This window comes from Lithobates pipiens, unplaced genomic scaffold (genome assembly GCF_037356315.1).
Source record: "Lithobates pipiens isolate NorthernLeopardFrog02 unplaced genomic scaffold, aLitPip1_a1.2 Scaffold_30, whole genome shotgun sequence".
Classification (NCBI taxonomy): domain Eukaryota; kingdom Metazoa; phylum Chordata; class Amphibia; order Anura; family Ranidae; genus Lithobates; species Lithobates pipiens.
This window is the reverse complement of record NW_027507791.1, coordinates 167,219,318-167,246,763: the sequence shown is the minus strand read 5'-3', so window position 1 is coordinate 167,246,763 and position 27,446 is coordinate 167,219,318. Positions and strand designations below refer to the sequence as shown.

The 27,446-nt window shown below is 48.9% G+C and overlaps 1 protein-coding gene across 6 annotated transcripts in view; it reads right to left on the bottom strand.

Annotated features, from left to right (window-relative positions):
* The window catches only part of ZFYVE26 (zinc finger FYVE-type containing 26), a 1,794,472-nt gene that overhangs the window by 1,446,332 nt on the left and 320,694 nt on the right, over window positions 1-27,446 (bottom strand). For all 6 annotated transcript variants that reach the window (XM_077465059.1, XM_077465061.1, XM_077465063.1 and 3 more), the window contains 2 exons: window positions 11,780-11,995; window positions 11,024-11,686 (listed from right to left, as the gene is read on the bottom strand). In XM_077465059.1, coding sequence (XP_077321185.1) covers window positions 11,024-11,686; window positions 11,780-11,995 — 879 coding nt within the window. The remainder of the gene's footprint in view (window positions 1-11,023; window positions 11,687-11,779; window positions 11,996-27,446) is intronic.

The following is a 27,446-nucleotide window of genomic DNA, read 5'->3' as shown; positions in this document are numbered from 1 at the left end:
GTATGGTATGCATGCGTGTTGGGGTTTAGTGATATTTTATCATACATCCATGGTTATATATTCAAGGGTATCCCATATACAAGACATGCATGTTTTTTTCACATGATTTTTTTTACATGTTTTTCATACGCTTTCACACATGCACACATACACAATGAGATGTATAATGAGGTTGAAAATCTATCCCATTCATTAGCATTAACTACTAAGTGGGCGTTTTGATAGATACATACACACACATATATATATATATGTATATATATATATATATATATATCCATCTATCCAGCTATCTATATGTTTATTTTTTATCCGGGGCTTCATATATGGTAGCTGATTTAGTTACACACATATATGGATACGAGCACATACATCATTTTCACATATTTTTTGCATTTATTTAATTTACACACTGATTTTATTCATGTATGTCTACATTCGAATAGTTTATATACATTTTTCAGTAATTCATGTCATGATGTTTTATTTCTTCTTGGTTTACTTAATAATTTACACTTTATGGCTTTTCATTACTGATGCATTTTCAGTTCTTCTAAAATCACATTTAGTTACGTTCAATTCTTTTTCAGAGATATATGATCAATTATCATCATTCACTCGTTTTATATTATCACCTACCGTATATACTCGAGTATAAGCCGAGATTTTCAGCCTCTTTTTTGAGGCTGAAAGTGCCCCCCTCGGCTTATACTCGAGTCATCGCTGTCTGCCCGCTCGATCAGCGTGTCGAGCAGACAGACAGCGGCCATTCTATAATTCAAAAGCCGCGCCTCCGGCTCCGCCTTCGCCTGTGATAGGCGGAACACTGAATTTCCCAGCAGCCTGTGTTCCGCCTATCACGGACATCGTATCATCCTCGTACTACGGACGAGGATGATACGATGTACGTGATAGGCGGAACACAGGCTGCTGGGAAATTCAGTGTTCCGCCTATCACAGGCGAAGGCGGCGGCGCAGCTTTTGAATTTTACAATGGCCGCCGAGGCGCCGACGAAGAGGGCACGGGACGGAGGCAAGGCAAGGCACGGGACGGGACGGGACGGGACGGGACGGAGGCAAGGCACGGCGGCGAGGCACGGAGGCAAGGAGGCAAGGCACGGGACGGAGGCTCGGGACAAAGGCTCGGGACACAGGTAGGCTGGACACACACACACACACACACACGGATGGATACACACACACACAGGGATGGATGGATGGAGACACACACACACAGGGATGGATGGATGGATGGATGGAGACACACACACACAGGGATGGATGGATGGATGGACACACACACACACACAGGGATGGATGGACGGACACACAGGGATGGACGGACACACAGGGATGGACGGACACACAGGGATGGACGGACACACAGGGATGGACGGACACACACACAGGGATGGACAGGCATGTCTTACCCTCGGCTTATACACGAGTCAATAAGTTTGCCAGTTTTTTTGGGGGTAAATTGGGGGCCTCGGCTTATATTCGGGTCGGCCTATACTCGAGTATATACGGTAATCACTTTTGTACTTTTTTAAAGAGTATACTTATTTTGATTATTGCATTATGCGGGTTCAATTAATTATTTAAATTGATTAACTAGACATGGTATTTAATTGATTTTCTATGTTGCGATTGTTTGCTATGATTAAGCACTACTACTAGTGCAAAATGTCAGTTCTTTTTGTCTGCTATGTTTTGATGTGATTTGATGTGATTTGTTTTTATAAAGAAAGGTGTTTTTTTTTCAAGAGTGCGGCAGTCCAGGGTCTACTTTTCTCTGTTGCTATCGGCAATTGACAGCACCTGTGACCTCCGGGCAAAGAGAACAATTCAGTATCTGCATGTGTGCTCCTGGAGCAGTGAGACTCTTTTCTACGCATCCTTGATATCTAAGGACGCCAGAGAGACCCCTTGATGGAGTGCAGCATCTACAGAGCGAACGGATTCAATTCTTAACCTCTGCACTTTAACAAAGCGGTTGAGGGCTTTTAGATCCAAAATTGGATGTACCCCTTCCTTCTTGGGAACTACAAACAGGTTTGAGTAGAAACACTGGAAACGTTGCGATTCCAGAACACGGACAATCACCCTGCGATTCAGCAGGTCCCTTACTGCCCCAAGAGGGCCTCCCGGCAAGCCCGGAGAACGGGTATGCTGAAGGGGAAGAATCTGTTTTGTGGCCAAGAGAGGAACTCTATCTTGTAGCCATAGGAAATCAGATGGTAGACCCATTGGTCAGACAGTCGAGAGGACCACCGGGCTGCAAACTACCAAAGGCGACTCCCTACCGGGTCATGGGTGGGGAAAAACCTTCATGAGGTAGCACTTTTGCTCACAGGCTTGTAAGGCTTGCGGTTCCAAGGACGTTTCTGTCATTCTGTGGTCCTCCTGTCGGGCTGGGGTCATTTTGCCGAAACTCCGGGCAGACGAAAAAGCCGCTTGTGAGCGGAAAATGAGGACCCTTGCCTATGGCTTGGCTCCTTAGCCATCCTGGCCTGTGGGAGTAGTGTACTCTTACCACCTGTGGCATTTTTAATAATGTCATCAAAAGAGCCAGTCGCCAAGGAAGGGAAGATCTGTCAGGGCTTTCGTGGATGCCTGGTCGGCAGACCAGCATTTTAACCAAATCTGGCACTGCAGCACCACTTCTGACACTGAAGCCCTGGACAACAGGGGAAGTGTATCCAGGGCTGTGCCACAAATGTACTCAAGGCCTTGCATTAGTTGGTCTGCTAGTTCCACACAGACAGGAGAAGCCTGTTGTTCTCCCAAATCGTGGTGCTTTGCCCACTCAGTGTCTGCGACACAAGTGCAGATGCCAGTACTGGTCGCACAGGTGACCCCACAATCGTAAACAAGGAACGAGGCACTGCCTCGGCCTTCCTGTCAGTGGGGTCCTTAAAGGCAGAAGTCCCCTCTACCAGGATCGTGGTTACTTTGTTTAACCTGGATACTGGGGGGTCCACGACCAGAGGAGCTCTTCGCTTAAGGCTAATGCACCGACATGTATCTGGGGACCAAAAAGGTCCTTTGCGGGCGACCCCATTCCTTGTAAATGAACTTGTCAAAATAAGTCAGATACGGGAATACCTTAGGTGAACGGGCTGGCTTACGGGACCCAAAAGGGACTGCTACATCAGCAGAGGGATCTGCTGGCTCCTGAATCTTCCTCACTGTCCGAACGATCCTGGTCAGCGTTATCTGAAATGACAGCAGGGGTCACCAGCCTCAGCAGGGCCTGAGTCTCCCCAGAGGAGGGGGGGGGGGGGGTTAGGGGCAACTTTTAACACCTTGGCGCCCACGCACCGCCTCCATCTTGGCAACGAATGAATTGAGGAGCGCTGACAAGGTGTCCAAAGGCCCTGCGCATTCTGCAGGTGAACCGGTTGCAAGTGCCTGGATTTAGGGGAAAGAAACACCAGTTTCTGAAGACATGCTTACCCTATCCTGTCTGCCACCCTAAGTGACAGTCCCACCCTCCTTACTGCTGCTGGCTGAGGGGCTCTTTCCCACAGGACTCACCACCCTGAAAGGTTCTGCGTTATCCAGCAGGTAGTGCCTGTGGTCTCTGTTGGCTCCTAGGTGCAGAAAAATCTGCTCTGTGTCAGTGGAAGCTGCTGCTAATGGTGCTGAAACCGATCTGCAATGTGCTCAGCCTCAAAGAAAATGGCCACCCAGCGTCCAGTATAAGGACATAAAACAGTAGGAAAGTGGCCGACAGAGCACAGGGACACATGCTGCCACTAGAGAAATCTGAAAAACTTGTTCAGGCTTCTAAAAATGGCCGCCCAGTAGAAGGACAAATCTCAGGGAAAATGGCCGCCAAAGCCCAGGAGAGCATGCTTTCCCTTGTCCACAGCTAAGAAGGCCGCTGATGCTGAAACCATGAGGGACAGAGCTGAAAAAATGACGGTGATCAGCGCTGCAAGGGACACAGGCACAGCCTCACAGGCACCTCCAGGGACATGAGAAACAGGACTCAGGACACAGCCAGCCAGTGCAGCCCTCCCACAGGTGAGAGCCCCCCCCCCCAGAGAGCCCCTCTACAGACACACACACAATGCTCAGCAGCCACATGCAGCATCCGCCAGAGGGAGGGGGGAGGTAAAATAGAGACAGGTAGAGAAGAGGTGAGGGACCCCCGAATTGACCTCCCAGGGAATGCCCAGCTGTTCAGCCCCACCAAAGCAGAGAGCTGTACTTACCAGTCCTGAAGAGCTGGAAGACATTCCATTACAGACCCACTCTCTGAGTACAGGGTGGCTGCTGGCCTCAGCACACTGACACAGACATCAGTAGCCCGGTCATATGTGTACCCCCGAGCATAAAAGCTCACGACCTCTGGAGCTAAGGTTTCGTCGCGGCCGGCCTATCGCGGAGCTGCGACCTGCACACGCTCGATGGCCAGGCTGGGGAGACTACAAGGATAAGGGTATCCAGCCTGTCACCAAGCCTGCTGTTGATAGCAGATCACAGGAGCTATCATCTTGCGCAAAAAGCCAAGCTTCTGCAGAAAAATACGGACCGATGGGCCCGTCAGGGTTCCTAGGTCGTTCTCCTTCACTAGGCAAAATAAAGCTGATGACTGCATGGCAAGCTGTGGGGTTGTTACCTAAGGGACTGCCCCTTGGGCAGAACTGGAAAGTTCTGTGTTTTACATAACATGTAATGCCTAGTATTCTCCTAAAGGTGGAATAACAACCAAATGGCTAAGAGAGCAGCTGTGTCAGTCGGTGAATAACATTAGAGCCAACTTAACATATATAGACTGTTCTTATCCCTGTAACTCTGATGCATGCTGCTGTTTAGATGTGGGTCAGCCTGGGAGTTGTAACGTCATCCCAGGATTTAAAAAAAAACAGTGGGGGGGGTGGCCTGACCTCGAGGGAGAATGGCAGCATAATCGGAGAGCTCCTCCTGATGGAGAGATTCAACTGCCTACAACAGAGGTTTTTCACTGCATACCGAATTGTAAGTCATGGGAACATCTCCCCGCGGATCCTCCGCCTCTCGCTCAAGATCCCCCAGGGAGAATACCGGCTGTCTCAGCCAGAATATCTCTGAGATGTTCAGGACACAGGCTGGCAATATGGCGGTGTCCCAGGGCTCCTTTCATGCAACAGGCCTGACACTTGGTTCTAACCCACGGACCCCTTTAGAAAATGCGGGGATTATACTTACAAAACACCAACAACCCAGCCTCCACGATCTCCGATCGGTAGTGGCAGATATTAAGGAGACCCTCATGGCAGCCCTCACAGCGGCGATATCAGACCTCAGAGTGGACATCCAAACGATCGCAGGGAGAGTCCAGGAAGTGGAGAACGTCACTACAGCCCACTCATCGATAGTCCGCCGCTCCTGCCAAGTCCTGGAAACTCACACCATGCAATTGAGGGAGCAGAATCGCCACATCGAGGATTTGGACAACCGTGGAAGGCGCCATAACCTCCGCATAAGATGACTGCCAGAAGCGATAGATGCAGAGCACTTGCAAACTCAAGTGACCGGCCTCTTCAACTCGCTACTTGACAGACCACCTTCCACCCCAATAGGCATTGAGCGTATTCACCGTGCCTTACGCCCTAGGTGGAGAGACACACACCCCCCTCGGGATGTGATATGCTGTGTGATATCACTGAAAGAGTCAATCTTATGCAGAGCGCGCTCCAGTAACCCTCTGACGAATATTACCCTGCAAGCCACAGAGAATGTACCCCTGTGAAATGCAAGTCTTAGCAGCAAGGAGACCGAGCTTAAACTTGTGTCCCCTCGCTACACATGACACAGGGGAAAAACACAGTATACCATATACCTTAGCTAAACGTCCTCTGCGGTATCTTCAGGAGTAATAAAAGGTAGTTAATGGGGGGGAGGGGAAGAGTTCTACACCGCGGGGTGGGGGAAGGGAGACAGCCTTGTGGCTGGCATTTGGGAGCATCTTTGTACATTTTAGTGCCCAGTCCTTGGAACCCCTCATAGCCCATTGCTCTGCGAATGTCCTGGGAGTCTGGACAAGGGTTAAGTGAATGTCCGAGGTTCCGGTTAGATCGGAGCAGGAGAGAAGGGGAGATGCTAAACATAACATAAGGGACAAGGGGAACAGGTGGAATCACAGCATACAGCCGAGGACCTGTTAAAGATCTAACAGGTGGTGGAAAGGGGATGATCTTGGGGGAAAGGGTTCTAGCAACCGGTTAGGCAGGATTTAGCATCATAGTTTAACAGTATAGTGCGTTAAGGGCCGAGAAGCTTACACAGGGTGCACTAGAGAGATCGTGGGGACTCCTGGATCTACACAACTTACCTGAGTCAGAAGGCAGATTGATTGCTCCTATTCACCGGTCCCGTTGTGCCCTTTTAACAGACGAAAACATAATAGCAGACAAAGAAACGTCTATCACTATATTTCCAGGAAAATAATTCCCCAGAGATTTCACCCATGGTATTGTGGCAAGCTCACAAAAGTACCATTTGAGGGGAACTTATTGCAATCTCGACCAAACGGAAGAAAGACAAATGCACTCCTCACAACACTAACAATGCGGATACAGCAGTTAGAACGCACCCACAAACACTCTCAGGCATCAGCAGCCCTCCCAGACTTACTGCAGGCCAGAGACGATCTCCTGGAACTCCTAAATAAGCGTATAAGATGAAACTATAGTCTCTCCCAAAAAGTTTTTTACGAGTACGGAAACAAGTCAAGTAAACTCCTGGCTAGAGCATTTAGAGCAAAAAAAAGACTCTACGACTATACACTCCCTAACAGACCTGCGTGGACACAAGGTGGTGTTGAATGACCACATAGAGAACCAATTTGTTCGATATTATACCCATATAACCTACACCAGACTGATACCCAGAAAGATGACACATTCAGAATGCAAACAATCAGAGACTTCCTTGCCAAATACAGCACGAACCATATCTCAGACAATGACGCCATTGAACTGGACCGACCTCTTTCATCCACTGAAGTGGACATTGTGCTTAAACAACTGAAACCTGGCAAGAGCCCGGGACCAGATGGACTGACAGCGTACTATAAATCTTACATAACTATACTGAGACCCCATTTCATAAACGCCTTTAACTCCCTATCTCCAGACAACCCCCCACTTCTTGACTTATTGATGGCCCACATCACCGTAATTCCCAAACCAAAGATACCTCCTTAGTGACTAATTACCGACCAATCTCCCTACTAAATGTAGATCTAAAAATGTATGCAAAAATCCTGGCTAACCGTCTCATACCCCTTCTTCCTTCGTTAGTTTCATTAGACCAAGTTGGTTTTGTACCAGGAAGAGAGGCATGGGACAACACTACTAAAGCCATTAACATCCACCATTGGCTGTCCTCTAAACAACAAGGATTCTTCCTGTCCCTCGATGCGGAGAAGGCATTCGACAGGGTGGCCTGGGACTACATGTCAGAGGTGCTCAAAATGATTGGGATACAAGAACGCATGCTCCAATTTATCATGGCCCTGTATTCTTCACCCACCGCGAAGGTCCGAGTTAATGGTCACCTGTCGGATGCCTTCTCCATATCAAAGGGAACCCACCAAGGATGTCCCCTTTCTACCCTAATATTAGTTCTTACCCTAGAACCACTTCTTCAAAGAATACGAACCAACCCAAGTATCAGGGGAGTGACAATTGCAGACGCTACAAACTCTCTGCCTTCGCAGACGATGTCCTTCTCTTCCTCACAGACCCACACACATCGATACCCAACCTACTCGCGTACTTGACCATTTTCAAAACCCTCTCAAATCTCCAAATTACTCGAAATCTGAACATTTCCCTGCAGCAGGACACGCTTGAACTGTGCAAAGCCAACTTTCCATTCAAATGGAGTCGAGCCGCCATTACTTACCTAGGAATCAATCTTCCCTCCATTTTATCTAACCTATACGCTAAAAACAATATCCCCATACTTCAACGTATTCAGAAGGACCTAAAGACTTGGTCGACTGGTATCTTTTCTTGGTTTGGGAGGGCAGCAATACTCAAAATGAATATTGTTCCGAGGATATTATACGTCATACTAACGGTGCCCATAAGACTGCCCCAGGCCTTCTTCAACTCGTATAGGGAGGCATGTAGTGAATTCATATGGGGCAAAGATCGCCCTAGACTCAGATATGCGAGACTGTCTTTGCCCAAGCTTAAAGGGGGTATAGGCCTCCCAGACATAAAAATCACTGGGCGTCCCAATTAACGAGAATCGTAGACTGGAACGTCCACTATCATTCGAAAGCCTGGACACAAATTGAAAATGTATTTTCCCCAATCCACCAATTACCTTGGCTTACCCCAAACAATATACCCCTAAGTTGGAAACGACACCCATTAATTGGCAGCACTCTACAAACATTCCTGAAAATTTGCCCAACACATCGCATCGCCACCGTACAAGGTCCTCTAACACCCCTCCGACATAACCCGGACTTCCCAGTTGGCCAATCAGACACATTTTTGGCTGACTTCTGGCCCCATACTGAAGTTCAAGCGAGGTACTTCTTCACTGGAGGCTCCTTTCTAACCTGCCCCGACATACCTTCACTGACACCTGACCGACCTTGCTCACAGTGGACATACCTCCAAATTCGACACTTCCTAAATGACCCCCACAACCGCAATGACCATACCAGACAGCTTACGCCTTTCGAGACACTATGCATAAAGACGAAACCGCAAAGACATATGATCTCAGACATCTATGCCCTGCTATTTTCTGACTTTGATCCTAAATCCAATACGGCAACACAAAGCTGGGAAAGGGATTTATCCATTGACTTGTCTCCAGAAGACTGGGAAAAAATCTACACATTCATTCACAAGGGTTCGACCAATGTGACAGCACAGGAAAATGGCTTCAAAATTTTCTCTTAATGGTATAGAAACCCGACCACGCTACATAAACTTTTTCCTAACGTTTCCCCCAAATGCTGGAGATGCTCTGGAGGTGAGGGCTCTATGCTGCATATTTGGTGGTCCTGCCCAATGCTCCAGCCATTTTGGAAAGAAGTCCATCGCATTACTTCCAAGGTCACCACGTACGACATAGAATTCTCCCCTGCGCAAATGCTTCTCCACTATTCCATGATTCCTTTTAGACATTATCACCGCTATCTTGCGCTAAACTTAACACGGCAAAAATGTGTATCCCCACTTTCTGGAAATCTAAACCACCCACAATTGCAGACTGGTTCAGACGTATATCTAAAACTGCAGAGTTGGAGGAACTTATCCATCAATCCAAAGATACACTCACGAAATACAGGAACGTCTGGTCTTGTTGGCACCATTTTCAACTATCGGATGAATATAAATGTTTACTTTCGCACAAATCGACCCCACCTCTGCACACCCCCCCCCCCCCCCCACTGTAGGTTAACCTGTCCATCCCCAACCCCAGGCAGTCATGTACACTCCTTTACCCTCTTCCCCATATTATACAATGTAGTGTCAGATCCACTCTCCCCCTTACACACATCCCCACCCAACCCTTTAACCTTCGAACCCCAAATTGTCCAGGAGCTTGCGCCTCAGAGACAATCCCCGTTCGGGATGCTTGTGGTCCGAGACCACACACAGTCATCAGGTAGGCACAGGCATACCATTTCCTTTCCACAAGAGTGTATTATTCCAAATAAGACGATTGAGAAATACGTTTAGACGTTATGGGTCCTACTTTTTAAGGGCCATTAGCCCATATACAGGTCAAACATTTACATGTTTGAGGCCCAATCTACTGTTAAATATCTTTTTAGATCAGTTGTGCCTTAAGGCACCTGTTTTTGTGATATGTAGTGTTACAAAATGTTCATATTTTGTCCTCACCAGGAATGTTTGCAACTATGTGATGTTATGTATGTTGTACTTATTGCTTTAAAAAACAAAACAAAAAAAACAAAAAAAACAGTGGGATAATGTTAGGTTGGGGTTTGCATGTAGGTTTATTGTGATTCAATAAAATGTATATTAATACTTGTCCCAATTATCATTTCCACTTCTTTATTTCTCTTATACTGCTTGATTTAGGGCAGTGGTATCCACACACAATGTTCAATTCTCAGGATTTTTGTATGGTAATATTTTATGCTTTTTGTTTATAACAGTGATGTTCAAGGTGCCACAGCAAAACTGTCCAAACCTATAACAACCTGATCAGAGAGTGATACTGTCTACAGAAAGCTTCCTGGTTTGCCAACAGGAGTGCAGATAGCAGCAGGGAGGAGGAAAGATCCAAGAGAAGCTGCAGGCTGTGCCTTTTCCCTCCTTTCTGTTCACAGGAGTCAACACGGGATCAGTGTCTGATCAAACTGTGCAGGGTTTGATTACATCCTCCTATCTCCTTCTCCATACTGCTCCTGTCCTGGCAGCAATAAAAAAATGGTGGGTATACAGACAGGTGGGCGAGGAGCTGGGGGCAGCCCACACCACCTCGTTCCTCCTCTTTGTCACGGTCACTAAACCTGTAGTGACGAGATGCATTTGGTGGGGAATTTTGCTAGGAGGGAGGATTTGGGAGATGGGAGCTGAGAGGGAAGGGGGGTTTTACAACCTACAGACCACTTAATTCTGCCATAACAAACCAATGTTTAGGACATGTACTGCAGTAAGACTTGTAAAATTGTCACCCACCACAAATGTGCTGCCTGTTTGACACCCCACACATCTAGCAAATATGCATACGCTGGTGCCCACTAAAGTGCATAGTACCACAGTACCATGTGTTCTGGTGCAGTGCAATTAAATCATGCCAGCACCACTGGTGTGTGTCTCATGAGCATAGAACAGCCCATTAGGGAAAGGGGAAAAAAAGCAAGCGTGCTTCTACACACCACCTGGTCTAAATGAGCGCTCAGACTGGTGTGCCCTGGGATTGTGCGCACTTCTAAAGGGTTCCTCGACTATAAAAAAGGTTGAAAAACACTTGTTCCGGCTTATCATTTACTATACTTGATTTGAAAGACATAAGAAGCACTTACCTGCATTTCTGTTGCTCATGACAACCTTGTATCTCCACTGAGCTTCAAAAATATATTTAGATAGCTTAGCCAATCTGCTGCTGAAGTCCTCTGAAGAAATGTGTGTGCTTACACCCCTAAGTAGGCTTTGCTCATCATTTAGGGAGAAACAATTTGGGTGAAGAGAGTTTTTTATTAGCTCCACTTGTTCTCCCAACATTTTTAAGAAGCTATCCAATACAATTTCATCAGTTAAAAAACCAGTCAACCCAGCAGTAAAATGTTTTAGGTTTATGTAGTTAGTCCCAGCGCTGTTCCATAAAGTGCTGTGAATGTTATTCGTAGAAATAAATGGTAATTCTCGAAAACTTTCAGTTATATTGCCATTGATCAGGTTGCTACTAGTATGTTGGGGATTAATGAAAGGAGATATCACCAACCCTTCCGTATCAATATTGATGTCCAAGTTTCCAGGTCTACAAACATTCACACCTCTGTCTTTTTTAATCTCTTCCATGGGACAGCCATCAAGCAGTTGAGTCTCTGGTGTTAAATCATTCAGTGATGCAAACATTAATGAAAAAATGTTCTCCACAAGCTCCAGCTTCAGTCGAGGAGGCAGCAGACTTAAATAATAACCACATTTTGTGAAATACTGTAAAAAAAGCCCTAAGGGGTCTGCAACTGGGGGGGAAAAAAAAAAACACATTTATTTGCAAATGTAATCTCAAAAAGACAAACAAGTCAAAAATAAGTATAAATAGTAAACAACAATACCTTGAGAGAAACGGTTCTCCCTGCCCGGTTCTTTAAGAAATTCTGCATCCGCAAGAGATCCATCCATCTGGTTGGCATGGCTGTTCCTGCACTGAGCATGTTTATTAGCTTGGATACAAAGGGCATACATTGCATACTTTAATCCACAAAATGCCTGAAACATAAGAGTGCTTCGTTGCTGTGCCAGGTCATGTGTCTCCCTCCGATTTACAGAAACTGTAAGAATGATGCAAGATATTATTAGAAAGCATGTTATCTCAATTTAAACTGGAATAACTTATCCTCATTATAAACATGTCATATTACAATGCTCTGATTCTAAAACAGAAGATAACAAGACAATGCCACTGCCAAACACAGCATGCATTTTAACCCAGAGTCAGTTTGACCCTGGTCAATCCTCCCCACATTTAAGCAGGGTTTTTAGCAAAGCATTCTAATACATAAACTGGAACTATGTCACAACAAAACTTTTTCTTACAGTACACCTAGTCTGATTAACCTTTGTGCACTTAGGCTTGGTTCACATGTATGCAGTTAGCTGTTGGTTCGTTCCTGCAGCACTTTTTGCTGTGTGTTTTGCGTCTTTGCCCGCACTATTTGTGTTTTGCAGTTTTATGGGGTTTTTTTGGGCCAATTTGTTATTGGGCAGCTCAACCCAATCCCACTTTAGCGACTTTTCATGCAAACTTGGAACCAAGTCACACCCCAGGTCTCCCTATGGTACCTGTTCATATCTGTGCGGCTTCAAAGTTGTTCCTGATTTTCATGAGACTTGAGGTCCATAGGCCTCAAGGTAAACACCAAAATTCTCAAGAAAGTCGCACCCTTCACGATATATGTGGGATTTGGGTGGAACTTGTGAAAAGAATGCCGGCAATGGAAAGAAAAATGTATTAAGTGGTGTGGGCCCCCCCCCAACCCCTCCCCACTGCATACCAGGCCCTTGACAAGCAAGCACCCCCTCTGACCTTTACCAGGCAACATGTTAATGGGGACAAGGGCTTTCTCCCAACAATCCTGACCAGTGGTTGTGGCAGTCTGCCGGCGGGGGCTTATCAGAATCTGGAATTCCCTTTTAACCACTTACAGATCAGAAGATTTTACCCCAAATGACTAGGCCACCTTTTTTGCGATACAGCACTGTCGCTTTAACAACTGCGTGGTTGTGCGACGTTGTACCCAAACAAAACTGACCTTTTTCTTTACCACAAATAGAGCTTTATAAAATCATTTTCTCTGTAATTCACCGACTGACACAGCTCCTCTCTTAGCCATTGGGTTGTTATGCCACCTTTAGGAGAAGACTAGGCATAACATGTTATAAAAAACACAGAACATTTACAGTAGGTGCCGACGATATTGTGTTTCCAGTGCGATACTGTCGCACTGGTTCCTGGCGACAGGCTTCTCTAAACAGCGCGATCCCGTTGCGCTGGTTCTCGCGCTGGCTGCAATAGGAAAATGTCATTTTCCTATAGTAGCAAGAGCGAGAGAGCGGCGATAATGTCGCCCCACTCATGAAGCCTGCATGCCTTCTCGGGGGCATACCAGGCCCTTAGGTCCAGTAGGGATTTTAAGGGGAATCCCCTACGCTGAAAAAAGACCACGTGGGCCCCCCCCCAAATCCATACCAGACCCCTATCCGAGCACGCAGCCCGGCCGGTCAGGAAAGGGGGTGGGGACGATCGAGCGCCCCCCCCCTCCTGAGCCGTACCAAGCCGCGTGCCCTCAACATGGGGGGTTCTTTGGGGTGGGGGGCCGCGCGGACCCCCTCTTCCCCAAGGCACTCACCATGTTGAGGGCACACGGCCTGGTACGGCTCAGGAGGGGGGGCTCGCTCGTCCCCCACCCCCTTTCGTGACCAGCCTGCGTGCTCGGATAGAGGTCTGGTATGGGTTTTGGGGGGGGGCCCACTCCGTTTTTTTCGGCGTAGGGGATTCCCCTTAAAATCTTAAAATCCCTACCGGTCCTAAGGGCCTGATATGCCTCCCAAGGGGGAGCCGATGCCGTTTTTTTTTTAAATTTGGCGTGGTTAAGATTCATACCAAACACATTGCCTGGTATTGGCGGGAATCTAATTCGGATCCCCGCACCAGTGTGAACCCGGCCAGCCATGCTCAAAAGGAAAGGAAAATAATTTTTTTTTCCTTTCCCGATGCGAGCTAGCTCGGCGCTGGCTCCCGTGTCGGAGCTCATAGGGTGTCAATCTCGCCGATAGAAGCGGCGAGATTGACACAATATCACGGTCACCTACTGTAGTTCCACCCAAGGGGCGGTCCCTTAGTTAACAACCCCCCAGCCTGCCATGCAGCCCTCAGTATGCCAACAAGCAATATAACTTAAAGAAAAATAGGAAGGGAGGGTCCTATTTTGTCTTATATTCACCGACTGACACAGCTCCTCTCTTAGCCATTGGGACGTCCCCAAGCAGTGCCAAAATGGGTGGGAAAACAGCAGGGGTGGACTGACAACTCATGGGGCCCCCCAGGCCATAGGAGAAGATTATGGGGCCCCCCAGGCCATAGGAGAAGATTATGGGGCCCCCCAGGCCATAGGAGAAGATTATGGGGCCCCCCAGGCCATAGGAGAAGATTATGGGGCCCCCCAGGCCATAGGAGAAGATTATGGGGCCCCCCAGGCCATAGGAGAAGATTATGGGGCCCCCCAGGCCATAGGAGATTATGGGGCCCCCCCGGCCATAGGAGATTATGGGGCCCCCCCAGGCCATAGGAGATTATGGGGCCCCCCCAGGCCATAGGAGATTATGGGGCCCCCCCAGGCCATAGGAGATTATGGGGCCCCCCCAGGCCATAGGAGATTATGGGGCCCCCCCAGGCCATAGGAGATTATGGGGCCCCCCCAGGCCATAGGAGATTATGGGGCCCCCCCAGGCCATAGGAGATTATGGGGCCCCCCCAGGCCATAGGAGATTATGGGGCCCCCCCAGGCCATAGGAGATTATGGGGCCCCCCCAGGCCATAGGAGATTATGGGGCCCCCCCAGGCCATAGGAGATTATGGGGCCCCCCCAGGCCATAGGAGATTATGGGGCCCCCCCAGGCCATAGGAGATTATGGGGCCCCCCCAGGCCATAGGAGATTATGGGGCCCCCCCAGGCAATAGGAGATTATGGGGCCCCCCAGGCAATAGGAGATTATGGGGCCACACAGTACACACACAGAATACACAGACACACAATATACACACACAGGAATACAGACAGACAGGAATACAGACAGACACACACTGAAAAGGTACTGGAGAGGCGAGGCAGCTATAATATTGAGATTAAAAAAAAAAAAAAAAGCACAGATTTTTACATACTGTCCCTGGTTTTATTGTGGCTGGCAACCCTGATGGGGCTACTTAGTGGCATTGGGCCCTCGGGCAGTGCCCGAATGGTCAGTCCGCCCCTGTTAACAGCATAAAAACTTCATCCTCAAAAGAGAGGCACTACCTTCAAACCACACCAAAACTGTGGTAACAAATGCAACAGTGCATTAACTTAAATGTACTGCGTTTTTACCCAAAAACCAGGACAAAAGAAAAAAATTGCATATGCAATTGCAACTATACAGCCGCCTGCAAAACTTTGTGGCCAATACAGGCAACAGCCGATGCACTGACATCTACCTTGTAGAACTTTGTAAAAGTGTGAACAGACGACCAGGTTGCCGCTTTAGACACTTGAGCGACAGACGATTGCCCTTGTAGGGTGGGCCGTGACCGGAAAGGGGGGCACCTGCACCTTCAAGGCGTAGGCTTGTACTACAATCTGCCTGATCCACCTGGAAATGGTGGCCGACGAGAGCGCCATGCCTTTCTTTGAACCAGCCACCGAAACAGTGAGTCCGACTTCGGGAAGGGAGCTGTGGCAGACAAATACACCCTCAGAGCCTAACCACGTCCAGGGAATGGAGGGCCACCTCCTTAGGATTTGTTGGCTTAGGACACAGAGAAGGTAACACAATGTCTTCACTGATGTGAAACGCAGAGACCACCTTTGGCAGATAGGAAGGTAGCGGAAGCAACACCACCTTATACTTGCGAATAACCAGATTGGGCGACTTGCAGGACTAGGCCGCCAGTTCCGAAAACCCTCCCAGTGTAATAGCCACTAGAAAGAGCACTTTATGGGAAAGAGTCAGAGGGATCTTTCTGATATTTTCAAATGCCGGTTTTTGCAGCACCGATAACACAAGGTTCAGATCCCATGGGGGTAACGGTGTACGCACTGGAGGAACTACAAGCCGCACCCCTTGAACAAAAGTGTTCATTAGGGTGAGACGCCAGGGGTCACTGAAAAAGACAGCCAAAGCCGATATTTGTCCTTTAATGGTGCTCAAAGCCAGTTTCTGGTCTAGTCCTTGCTGAAGAAACAGCAGGACCCTGGATATAGAAAAGGAGCGGACGCCACCCTTTCTCCTCACACATGGAGATGCAGGCCTTCCAGGTACGATGATATATCTTCCGGGAAGAATATTTCTGTGCTCTTAGCACAGGTGGGATCACCGAGTTCAACACCTGGCTCTCAATAGCCATGCCGTTAAAACCAGCGATGGTAAAACAAGATGAAGAATCGGACCTTGAGACGGAAGGTCTTCTCTTAACAGCAGTCGCCAGGGATCGTCTGCCACCAGGCACACTAGGTCTGCGTACCAGGGACACTGGGGCCAATCTGGGGCAATCAGAATTATGGTGATCCCCTCGGCCTCCACTCTGCGAAGCAGACGTGGTAACAGTGTCAGTGGAGGAAAGGCATAGATCAGCTGGTACTGATCCCACGGAGCCACCAACGCGTCTGCCCACGGATCTCTTGTCCTGGACACGAATCTCGACACCTTCCGATTGAGACGGGAGGCCAGAAGATTCATGTCTGGTGTGCCCCACCGCAGGGACAGTAGCCTCAACACCTCCGGATGCAACGCCCATTCTCCTGGGTCAAGCATCTGGTGACTTAGATAGTCCACCTGCCAGTTCTCAACTCCCGGGATGTAAATGGCCGACAGGGCCAGTACATGTCGCTCTGCCCACTGAAGTATGTGAGCGAACCCCCGTGCGGCGGCTGAGCTTCTTGTTCCTCCTTAATGATTGACATATGCCCCCGCCGTGGCATTGTCTGACTGGATCTTTATCGGACGCCCTCGCAGTCTCATCGACCATGTGGAGAGGAATAGCCTGATCGCTCTCAGTTCGAGCAGATTCATCGGGAACTTGGATTCCTCCGCCAACCAAAGGCCCTGTGTCGACTGAACTCCCATTACTCCACCCCAGCCGAATAAGCTGGCGTCCGTTGTGATCACTGTCCATTTCATAGGTAGGAACGACTTCACGGACTGAAGTATTGGGGACCTTAGCCACCAGATCAGGGAATCACTGGCTCACCTGGATCCGTCGATCCAGGGACAATGGAGATTTCTCCCATTTTGTCAAAATCTTTCTGCAGGACGTGGAACTGGGCATATGGTACTGCCTCGAAGGAGGCAACCATGAGTCCAAGGAATCACATGCAGAAGCAGTTCATCTGCAGTTTTACTATGGCTCTGAGAGTCTGCAGCTTGTCTGAAAGGAGAAATACTCTCGCTTCCATGGAGTAAAGGAGCAAGCCTAGGTACTCCAAATGCTGAGTCAGTACAACCACCGATTTTCTTTAGGTTCAACAGTCACCCAAATTCCTGCAGGGTCTGCATGGTGATCGCCACATCCTCCTCCAATTCTGAGGTGGAAGATGCTCTCAGGAGGAGATAGTCTAGGTAACCCACGATCACGATCCACGTTTCCGTAGCAACACCAAAACAGGAGCCAATACCTTGGTAAAGACTCGGGGGGGCTGATGCCAAACCAAAAGGGAGCACCACAAACTGGTAGTGGGCTTCACCAACTGCAAATTGCAGAAACTTTTGATGCCGGAGGCATACAGGCATGTGCAGGTATGCATCCTGGATGTCCAAGGATGCCAAGGAGTCCCCTTGATGGCGTGCAGCGACTACTGAGCAAACTGATTCCATTCTGAACCTCTGTACTTTTACAAATTAATTGAGGGCTTTTAGATCCAAGAATGGACGTACCCCTTCCTTCTTGGGGACTACAAACAGGTTTGAGTAGAATCCCTGGAAACATTCCAGTTCCGGAACAGGTACTATCACCCCACGATTCAGCAGGTCCCTTACCGCCCCCAAGAGGGCCTCTCGGCGAGCCGGGAGTACGGGTATGCTGGAGGGGAAGAATCTATTTGAGAAACTATCTTGCAGCCTGTGGAAATCAAATTGCAGACCCATTGGTCAGACAACTGGAAGGACCACCGGGCTGCAAACTCCCAAAGGCAACCCTCACGTGTCGCCTCTACCGGGATCGTGGTTACTTTGTTTAACGTGGATACTGGGGGGTCCACGACTGGAGGAACCGGACACTTTTTGAGAAGGCTCTCCCCAAAGGGGCAATGCACCTGAAATGTCCATTGCGGTCGACCCCATTCCTTCTAAATGAACATGTCAAAATAAGTCAGATACGGGAACACCTTAGGTGAATGGCTGGCTTACGGGACCCAAAAGGGACCACTACATCAGCAGAGGGATCTGCTGGCTCCTGAATCTTCAGGGTATCACGCACAGCTATGATAAGTGCTCCAACAAACGCTTTGTCACACACGGACCAGGACAAGGACTCATCCTCACTGTCCGAATGGTCCTGGTTAGTGTCATCTGAAACGACAGAGCAGGGGTCACTAGCCTCAGCAGGGCCCGAGTCTGCATCAGAGCTCTCCCCAGAAGACAGGGAGGTGGGGGGGGGGGGGTTGGGGGCAGGGGCCGCTTTTAACACCTTGCACTGCCTCCATCTTGGCAATGACCAAATTGAGGACTGCAGACAAGGCGCCCCAGGGAACTGCGCATTCTGCAGGCAAACCGGTTGCAAATGCCTGTATTTCGGGGGAAGAAACATCAGCTTCTGAAGTCATTCTGACCTTACCCTGTCTGCCACCCGAAGTGGACTTAGGACAGTAACATTCCAACCCTCCTTACTGCTGTTGGCTGAGGGGCCCTTTCCCGCAATACTCGCCAGCCTGAGGAGTTCTGCGCTATCCAGCAGGCAGTGCCTGTAGTCTGTTGGCTCCCAGGTGCAGAGGAATCAGCTCTGTCGGTGGAAGCAGCTGTTAATGGCACTGAAAGTGTCTGTAGTGTGCTCAGGCTCAAAGAAAATGTCCGCCCAGCGTCCAGTATAAGGACACAAAACACAGGGAAAATGGCCACCAGAGCACAGGAGCACATGCTGCCACTAAAGAACACTGAAAAACGTGTTCAGGCTTCCAGAAAATGGCCGCTGACGTCCAGTATAAGGACAAATCGCAGAGAAAATGGCCACTGAAGCCCAGGAGAGCATGCTTTCCCTTGGGCAAACCTAAGATGGCCGCTGATGCAAGAACTATGAGGGACAGAGAGAAACAACGGTGGCGAGACAGCGCTGCAAAGGACACAAGCATAGCCACAAGGACATGAAAAACAGGACCCATGACCCAGGTCCTTGTCAGCATCGTCTGAAACTACAGAGCAGGGGTCACTAGCCTCAGCAGGGCCCGAGTCTGCATCCGAGCTCTCCCCAGAGGACGGGTGGGTGGGGGGGTTGGGGGCAGTGGCCGCTTTTTAGCATCTTGCACCTACACACCTCCTCTATCTTGGCAACAACCGAATTGAGGACCGCCGACAAGGCGCCCAAGGGCACTGCGCATTCCGCAGGCGAACCAGGTTGCAATCGCCTGGATTTCGGGGGAAGAAAACAGTTTCTGAAGCCATGCTGACCCTACCCTGTCTGCCACCCGAACTTAGGGCAGTGACAGTCCAACCCTCAGAGCAAGAGCCACGCCCCCTCCCCCGGAGAGCCCTTGCACAGATACACACACCACTCTGCAGCATCCCCCCCGAGAGGGGGGGAAGGGACAGGGAGAGAAAAGAGGGACCCCCGAATCGACCTCCCAGGGAATGCCCAGCTGCTCAGCCCCACCAAGGCAGGGAGAGCTGTACTTACCAGTCCCGAAGAGCTGGGTAACATTCCATTACAGACCCACTCACTGATCAGTACAGGGTGGCTGCTGGCCCGGCACACTGACACAGACATCAGTAGCCCAGTCATATGTGTGCCCTGGAGCATAAAAAGCTCACCGACCACCTCTGGAGCTGAAGTTTCGTCATGGCCGACCCAGCGTGGAGCTCTGGTCTGCACACACTCGATGGCCAGACTGGGGAGACTACAAGGATAAGAGTATTCAGCATGTCATCCAGCCGGCTATTAATAGTAGATCCCAGGATAATTCATTTTGCGCAAAAATCATGCTTCTGCATAAAAAAACACGGACCGATAGGCCCCGCAGGGTTCCTAGGTCCTTCTTCACTAAGAAAAATAAAACTGTGGTCTGTCTGGAAGACTGGAGGGTTGTTGCCCAAGGGACCGCCCCCTGGGCGGAACCAAGTTCTGAGTATTGTGTTACAACTAATGCCTAGTATCTCCTAGTAATAGGGAAAACAACCCAATGGCTGAGAGAGGAGCTGTGTGGATGGTGAATATAAGAGAAAAACCCAGTACTGGTGCTAGGACCTTTATGAACAACCGAGGATTGCAGCAAGCCCGAAGTGTAGAGCCACAAACTGAAAACGATGTTACTCTACTGCAAATCGCAGGAACCTCTGATGAGGGTGAAAGATACAAAAAGGTGTTTAAATACACGTTTTTTATATCAGTGGAGGCTAGATTGTCTCCCATCTGCAGTGAGGCTACTGAGTGGACAGACTCCATCCGAAAGGACTGCATCAGCCGGCCTTGTGTCCCAGTTTGGTTTATGAACCGTAAACAGGTTCGAGCAAAACCATGCGCCCCTTTCAGATACAGGAACCTCTACAATCACTCCTTGATGCACTAAATGATGTAGTGCCTGAAGCAATAAGTCTCTTTTTGGAGGATCTGAGGGAACGCTTAACCTCCCTGGTGGTACGATTATTTTAGATTTTAGGTGCTAAAAGCGGTACAATTACTTTGCATGAAAATGTGAGGTTTTATATTGTAGTCCTGTAATTCTTAGCAATAACTCACTTAAATCTGTCCAAACCAGAGTGTAGCAGACATCCCAGGTATGATAAAGTTTGAAAAATGAAAGCATAAATTATAATATAATAAATAATTGTACCAAATAATAATATAACAATAAAAATTATTCAATAATGTAATCAAATCAAAAACACTGAAATTTGCTCAGTTGCAGAATTGTCGCTGTCATTACTTTTCAGTATTTGATGACGGATCTCCCCACAAATCGCTATCGATCAATAATGCGAGTGATTCAAATTTATTATCGCCGTTTTCTAGCTGGTCTAAAACCAATTAGATGTAAAGGGACAGTTTTGGTTGCTATGGACAATCTCCAGTTTCCAGGCATAAAGAACAGTTTTTATAATACAAAACTGCAAGCAGGACACTGGGCAGAACACTAGGGACAAAGGGAATGTGAAATTAGTACATACAGCAATGTAATCTGTAAGATAACATTATACTGTATGTACATTGTGCGTTTCACTTTTTGAATTTGGTGCCGATCTCCGTCCCCGTGCATCGCAACGCTCGCAGGGCACGGAGATCAGCTCTGTGATGAATCGAGTGGAGGACGAGCCACTCGTACAGCGGGAGGACATCGCTGGATCCAAGGGAGAAGTTAAGTAAGCGTCCTAGATCCAGCGATGCGGTCCCGAGTCTGGCTCGGGGTTACCACTTTTGGCATAAAAATTCCACCCCGAGACTTGGGAATACCATCAGGGGGGTTAAAAACCTCTGAGGGGGAACCACCAACAACTCCAGATTGTAATTGTGGGATATAGTTGAGGTGACTCATTCGTCTGAATTATTGTTCTCCAAATGTCCACAAAGTGCAGCAGCCTTCCCCCCACCCGATGAAGTGGGGATGTTCCCTCAAAGGGAGGCTTGGTGCTGGGATTAGAAGAATTTTGGACCCAGGGCATTTTCTGGCCCTGGCCTTGTAGCTTGCCCCTGACCCTAGTCACCTGTTGGCAGCAGAACTGCCTTGGAGCTGAGATATTTGAGGAAGCAGTCCCTGAGGTTTTAAACTAGGGAAGCCTGGTGCTTTTCTTCACAGGATGTAGAGAACTCTTCCCTCCGGAAATCATTTGGATACATTTGTCCAAATGATCACCAAATAAACATTCCCCATGAAAGGGGAAACCTGCCAATAACCTTTAACCAGGAATCTCGGCTGACCAGTTCTTAAGCCATAAAAGACTGTGCATATGTACAGACAAGAGAGCCAAACGAAAAACCTGCTGTAAAATCCTTTAAAGTGTCAACAAAACACAGAGCTTGAGGAATATCTGTCTTACTTTCAGGCAGATACATTTAAAAGGAGATTGGGACTCCCATCGAGCTATACTTGATGCTATATTAATATCTTACGCCCTGATGAGGTCATCAATATCAATTCAGTACATTATGCTTATTCCATGTGATTACAGACATAGGTACCGGGTATGCCACTCTTGGCACTTGCAGTCCATATTACTGCTCTACATACCAGCGATTGTCCATGTATTCATTTTTATTAATGTGATTACATATACCTCGATAATATGCTAATACAGGGCTCGACAAAACCCGGGCGCCAGGTCGCATTTGTGACTAGAAATAACGGGCTGGCGCCTGGGGCATCACAGCTGGGGGTATCCTGTCACGGCGGACCCCCCCGGCGTGATCGCGTCGGGCCGCGCCGCCGGGAATTGAGGCCCCGGCTTTGAGGCCTTCTACGATCCTATGGTTCCTTCTGGAACTCGCCACCCTGTGTCAGCTCCCAGGTGTCTGTGAGAAGAAACCACGCTGTTCTGAGACACCCAGCGGGGAGGCAACAGACACCCAGGGGCACAAACACCCAGTGCAGCCCCCCACCCAAGGTGAGAGCCCCCCAGGGGACCCTTATCTATATGGCACACACACCGCTCAGCAGCCCATGCAGCATCCCCCACGGGGGGAGGGGAGATAGGGACAGGGAGAGAAGAGAGGGAAAAGAGGGCCCCCAGAATCGACCTCTCATATCACACTGACGTAGACATCAGTAGCCCGGTCATATGTGCCCTGAAGCATTGCGCTCACCGGTCACCCCTGGAGCCTGAGGGGCATGTCAAGGCCGACCCAGTGCGTAGCTATGGTCTGCACATGCTTGCTGGCCAGGCTGGGGAGACTACAAGGATAAAGAAATCCAGCCCGTCACCTAGCCGGCTGTTGATAGCAGATCACAGGATCTTAATCTTGCACAAAAGACAAACGCCTGCAAAAAAATCCCAGGACTGATGGGCCCGCAGGGTTCCTAGGTCCCTCTCCTTCACTAGGCAGAAATAAACTGAGGCTACAGGAAGCAGGCTGGGGGGTTGTTACTGAAGGGACCTACCCTTGGGTGGAACTAAAAAGTTCTGGTTTTTGTACATTTTAACATGTTCTGCCTAGTCCTCTCCTGAAGGTGGCGTAACAACCCAATGGTCAAGAATAAAGGAGCTGTGTCAGTCAGTGAATGTAAGAGAAAGCAGTCCATCACCTGAGGACACTACCAAAAAACAAAGGCTAGCTGGAGTGGAAGGCTGTATATAAGGGAATATCCCTGCAGATTTCTCTTTTTGCTAGTGACCAATCAGCTAAAGGCATCTGCTTTAACCAGTATGTGCATAACTAAAATGTTTTTTTGGACAGATGAGGGGGGAAGGCTTAAAAACTTTAACCGGTTATTTTTTGCTGTCTAGGTCCCGCTAACTAGGGAGCTTCCACTTTACTTTCTTTCTTGGCGATGCATCACAAAGTGAAAAGAAAGCTCTGGAAAGTGAGGGTATCTTCTGTCTTTGACAGTTGTCACTGGGACATTTGACCCCACACTTTATTTCTCCTGATGACCATTGTCAACCAAGACAAATGTTCAAGTGACAACTGCCGGTGGTCCTGAAAGTTCATTGCCAGGTTGGAGGAGCAAAGGTGGTAGAAAGCGGCCCCTGCCCCCCCCCCCCCCCCCGTCCTCCAGGGAGAGCTCTGACGCAGACTTGGGGCACCGCTGAGACTGGTGGCTCCTGCTCCGTCGTTTCAGCTGTTTTGTTTGCCGCTTTAGATAGAGATGTTGAGGTGTTAATCATTTTCATTGCTTTCTGACTCCCTGATAGGGGATTCGTCCCTTTATCTCTCCTGGTGACCATTGTCAACCAAGACAAAGGGGTGAATCTCCCTATTAGGGAGTCAGAAAGCAATGAAAATGATTAACACCTCAACAGCTTTTACACTTTCAGAATCTAGGACATACCTTAATTTCTTCCCTGATAAGCAGACTCCTGAAAGTGTATACGCTGGAATCTGCTGTAAGGACAGTCAATGGCACACAAAGCCATTTGACTTTCAACTGTGATCAGCTTGAGTCATTTTGCTTAGCAGTAGTTTAGCATGAAAGGAGCTTTCTCAGTCCATGTTAGTGCAACTGAAATAATCAAAAAACTAAAAGATCTCCGGGATAAAGTTGTGGACAAGCACAAGTCAGGAGATGAATACAAAAAATGTCAAAGGCTTTATCAATGCCTAAAAACACAGTAAAGTCTATTATTAAGCTGCAGCAAAGCATGGAGGTGGCAATATCCTTTTATGGGGCTATTTATTGCAGCAGGGACATGGAGCACTTCTCAGGATAGAAGGAAAATGGATGGGGCAAAATACCATCAAATTCGTGAGGAAAATCTGCTACATTCTGCTAGAAAGTTGTCAATGGGAAGAAAGTTTACCTTCCAAAATGACAATGAACCGAAGCACACAGTGGTCAAAGGAGAAAAAGGTGAATGGCCTTGTATGGCCTAATCAGAGCCCAGACTTAAACCCCAATGAAAATGTGTGGAATGACTTGAAGACTGCTGTCCAGAAACAATCACTATCAAATTTAACTTAATTTGAGCAATTCTGCAAAGAAGAGTGGGCAAATACTGCAAAGTCTAGATGTGCAAAGTTAGTAGAGACATCTCTCAACATACTAAAAGATGTAGTTAAAGCAAAAAGGAGGTTCAACAAAATACTGATACAAGGTTGATTTATTTATTTATTTTTACATATTGTTGTTAGATCTTTCACTTGGATGTTCTACGTTTCACTGAGTAAATACAGCTGGTTAAAACAAAAACGGTCTTCATTTCAGGCCAAACAGCAACAAAATGTGATTTGATTTAAAGGGGATGATTATTTTCTATACTCACAGTACATTACATATTTTTGGATACATGTACACTAGACATGACAAAGGCCTAATGGCTGAAACATGTTGGGGTTTTGGACTATTTTTCTCCTGTATTTAAAGTGGTTGAAAAACCATTACAAAAAACTTTGACCTACAGGTAAGCCTAGATTAAGGCTTACCTCTAGGTCTAAGCAATATCTCCTAAACCTATATGGTTTAGGAGATATTTGCCTGAAAACGGGCAACGCTGTCTAAGGCGCATGCGCCGTAGACAGCGGCGCGCAGGCGCACTGAGCGCGGCATTTCCAAGAATGGAGCTGCCGCGCGTGTCGACTCCTGTGCGCATGCGCGGGAGTGACGTCATCGCGGCTTCACCGAATGACAGCGGCGGAGCTGCGAGACCCTACCAACAAGATGGATGCGGCAGACTACAGGGGACAGCGGCGACTTCGCTAGCTCCTGAGTCAGGTAAGTGACACATAATGGGCTACTATGCGATGCATAGTAGTCCATTATGCTTTGCCTTTGCAGGGAATGAAAGAGGAAGTAAACTCTAGGGATGCACCGAATGGGTTTTTTGGTGCCGAAACCGATACCGAAAATGAAAAATACACTAGGCCGAAAACCGAAACCGATACCGAAACAGCACCGATACCGAAAATGACTGTTTTTAAAAAATATTTTTATACAGGAGGTGGCCAGAGACTGGCGACATGCTTCAGGAGGTGGCCAGAGACTGGCGACATGCTTCAGGAGGTGGCCAGAGACTGGCGACATGCTTCAGGAGGTGGCCAGAGACTGGCGACATGCTTCAGGAGGTGGCCAGAGACTGGCGACATGCTTCAGGAGGTGGCCAGAGACTGGCGACATGCTTCAGGAGGTGGCCAGAGACTGGCGACATGCTTCAGGAGGTGGCCAGAGACTGGCGACATGCTTCAGGAGGTGGCCAGAGACTGGCGACATGCTTCAGGAGGTGGCCAGAGACTGGCGACATGGTTCAGGAGGTGGCCAGAGACTGGCGACATGCTTCAGGAGGTGGCCAGAGACTGGCGACATGCTTCAGGAGGTGGCCAGAGACTGGCGACATGGTTCAGGAGGTGGCCAGAGACTGGCGACATGGTTCAGGAGGTGGCCAGAGACTGGCGACATGGTTCAGGAGGTGGCCAGAGACTGGCGACATGGTTCAGGAGGTGGCCAGAGACTGGCGACATGGTTCAGGAGGTGGCCAGAGACTGGCGACATGGTTCAGGAGGTGGCCAGAGACTGGCGACATGGTTCAGGAGGTGGCCAGAGACTGGCGACATGGTTCAGGAGGTGGCCAGAGACTGGCGACATGGTTCAGGAGGTGGCCAGAGACTGGCGACATGGTTCAGGAGGTGGCCAGAGACTGGCGACATGGTTCAGGAGGTGGCCAGAGACTGGCGACATGGTTCAGGAGGTGGCCAGAGACTGGCGACATGGTACAGGAGGTGGCCAGAGACTGGCGACATGGTACAGGAGGTGGCCAGAGACTGGCGACATGGTACAGGAGGTGGCCAGAGACTGGCGACATGGTACAGGAGGTGGCCAGAGACTGGCGACATGGTACAGGAGGTGGCCAGAGACTGGCGACATGGTACAGGAGGTGGCCAGAGACTGGCGACATGATAAAAGAGTTAAGTGTGGTGTCCCCTCGTGCAGCCAGCGTTTGTGTCCCCTCGTGCAGCCAGCGTTTGTGTCCCCTCGTGCAGCCAGCGTTTGTGTCCCCTCGTGCAGCCAGCGTTTGTGTCCCCTCGTGCAGCCAGCGTTTGTGTCCCCTCGTGCAGCCAGCGTTTGTGTCCCCTCGTGCAGCCAGCGTTTGTGTCCCCTGTGTAGTCAGTGATGCAGAAAGAGAGGAGAGCCGCCTCTGCCGTCTGGATCAATAGAGCGCTGGGAACATCACAGCTTTAATTTCAATAGCGGTGTGTTCCTCCGTCGCGCGCCGCCGCATACAGCCCCTCCCCCTTGTCCGGGGAACTGTGATAGACAGATCCCCCGTGGACGGGTGATCTGTCTATCACAGTTCCCCCGAACGAGGGGGAGGGGCTGTATGCGACGGCGCACGACGGGGGAACACAGCTATTAAAATTAAAGCTGTGATGTTCCCGGCACTCTATTGATCCAGACGGCGGAGGCGGCTTTCCTGCGCTATACACCTCCCGTGATGGGCGGCACCAGGGTGGGGGCGGAGCTCCGCCCCGCCCAGGCCCCGCCCCATTTTCGGCTCAATTATCGGCCGTTTTTTCCTTTCGGCCATTTTCGGCCGATATGTTTCGGCGGCCGAAATTTCGGTGCATCCCTAGTAAACTCATCAGGGTTTACTTCCTCTTTAATAAATGCATAGATGCATTTTAAAAGGATAAGTCCAGCCTGAGCTTGTTTGGCTGGACTTCTCCTATGGGTCACAGGAGTG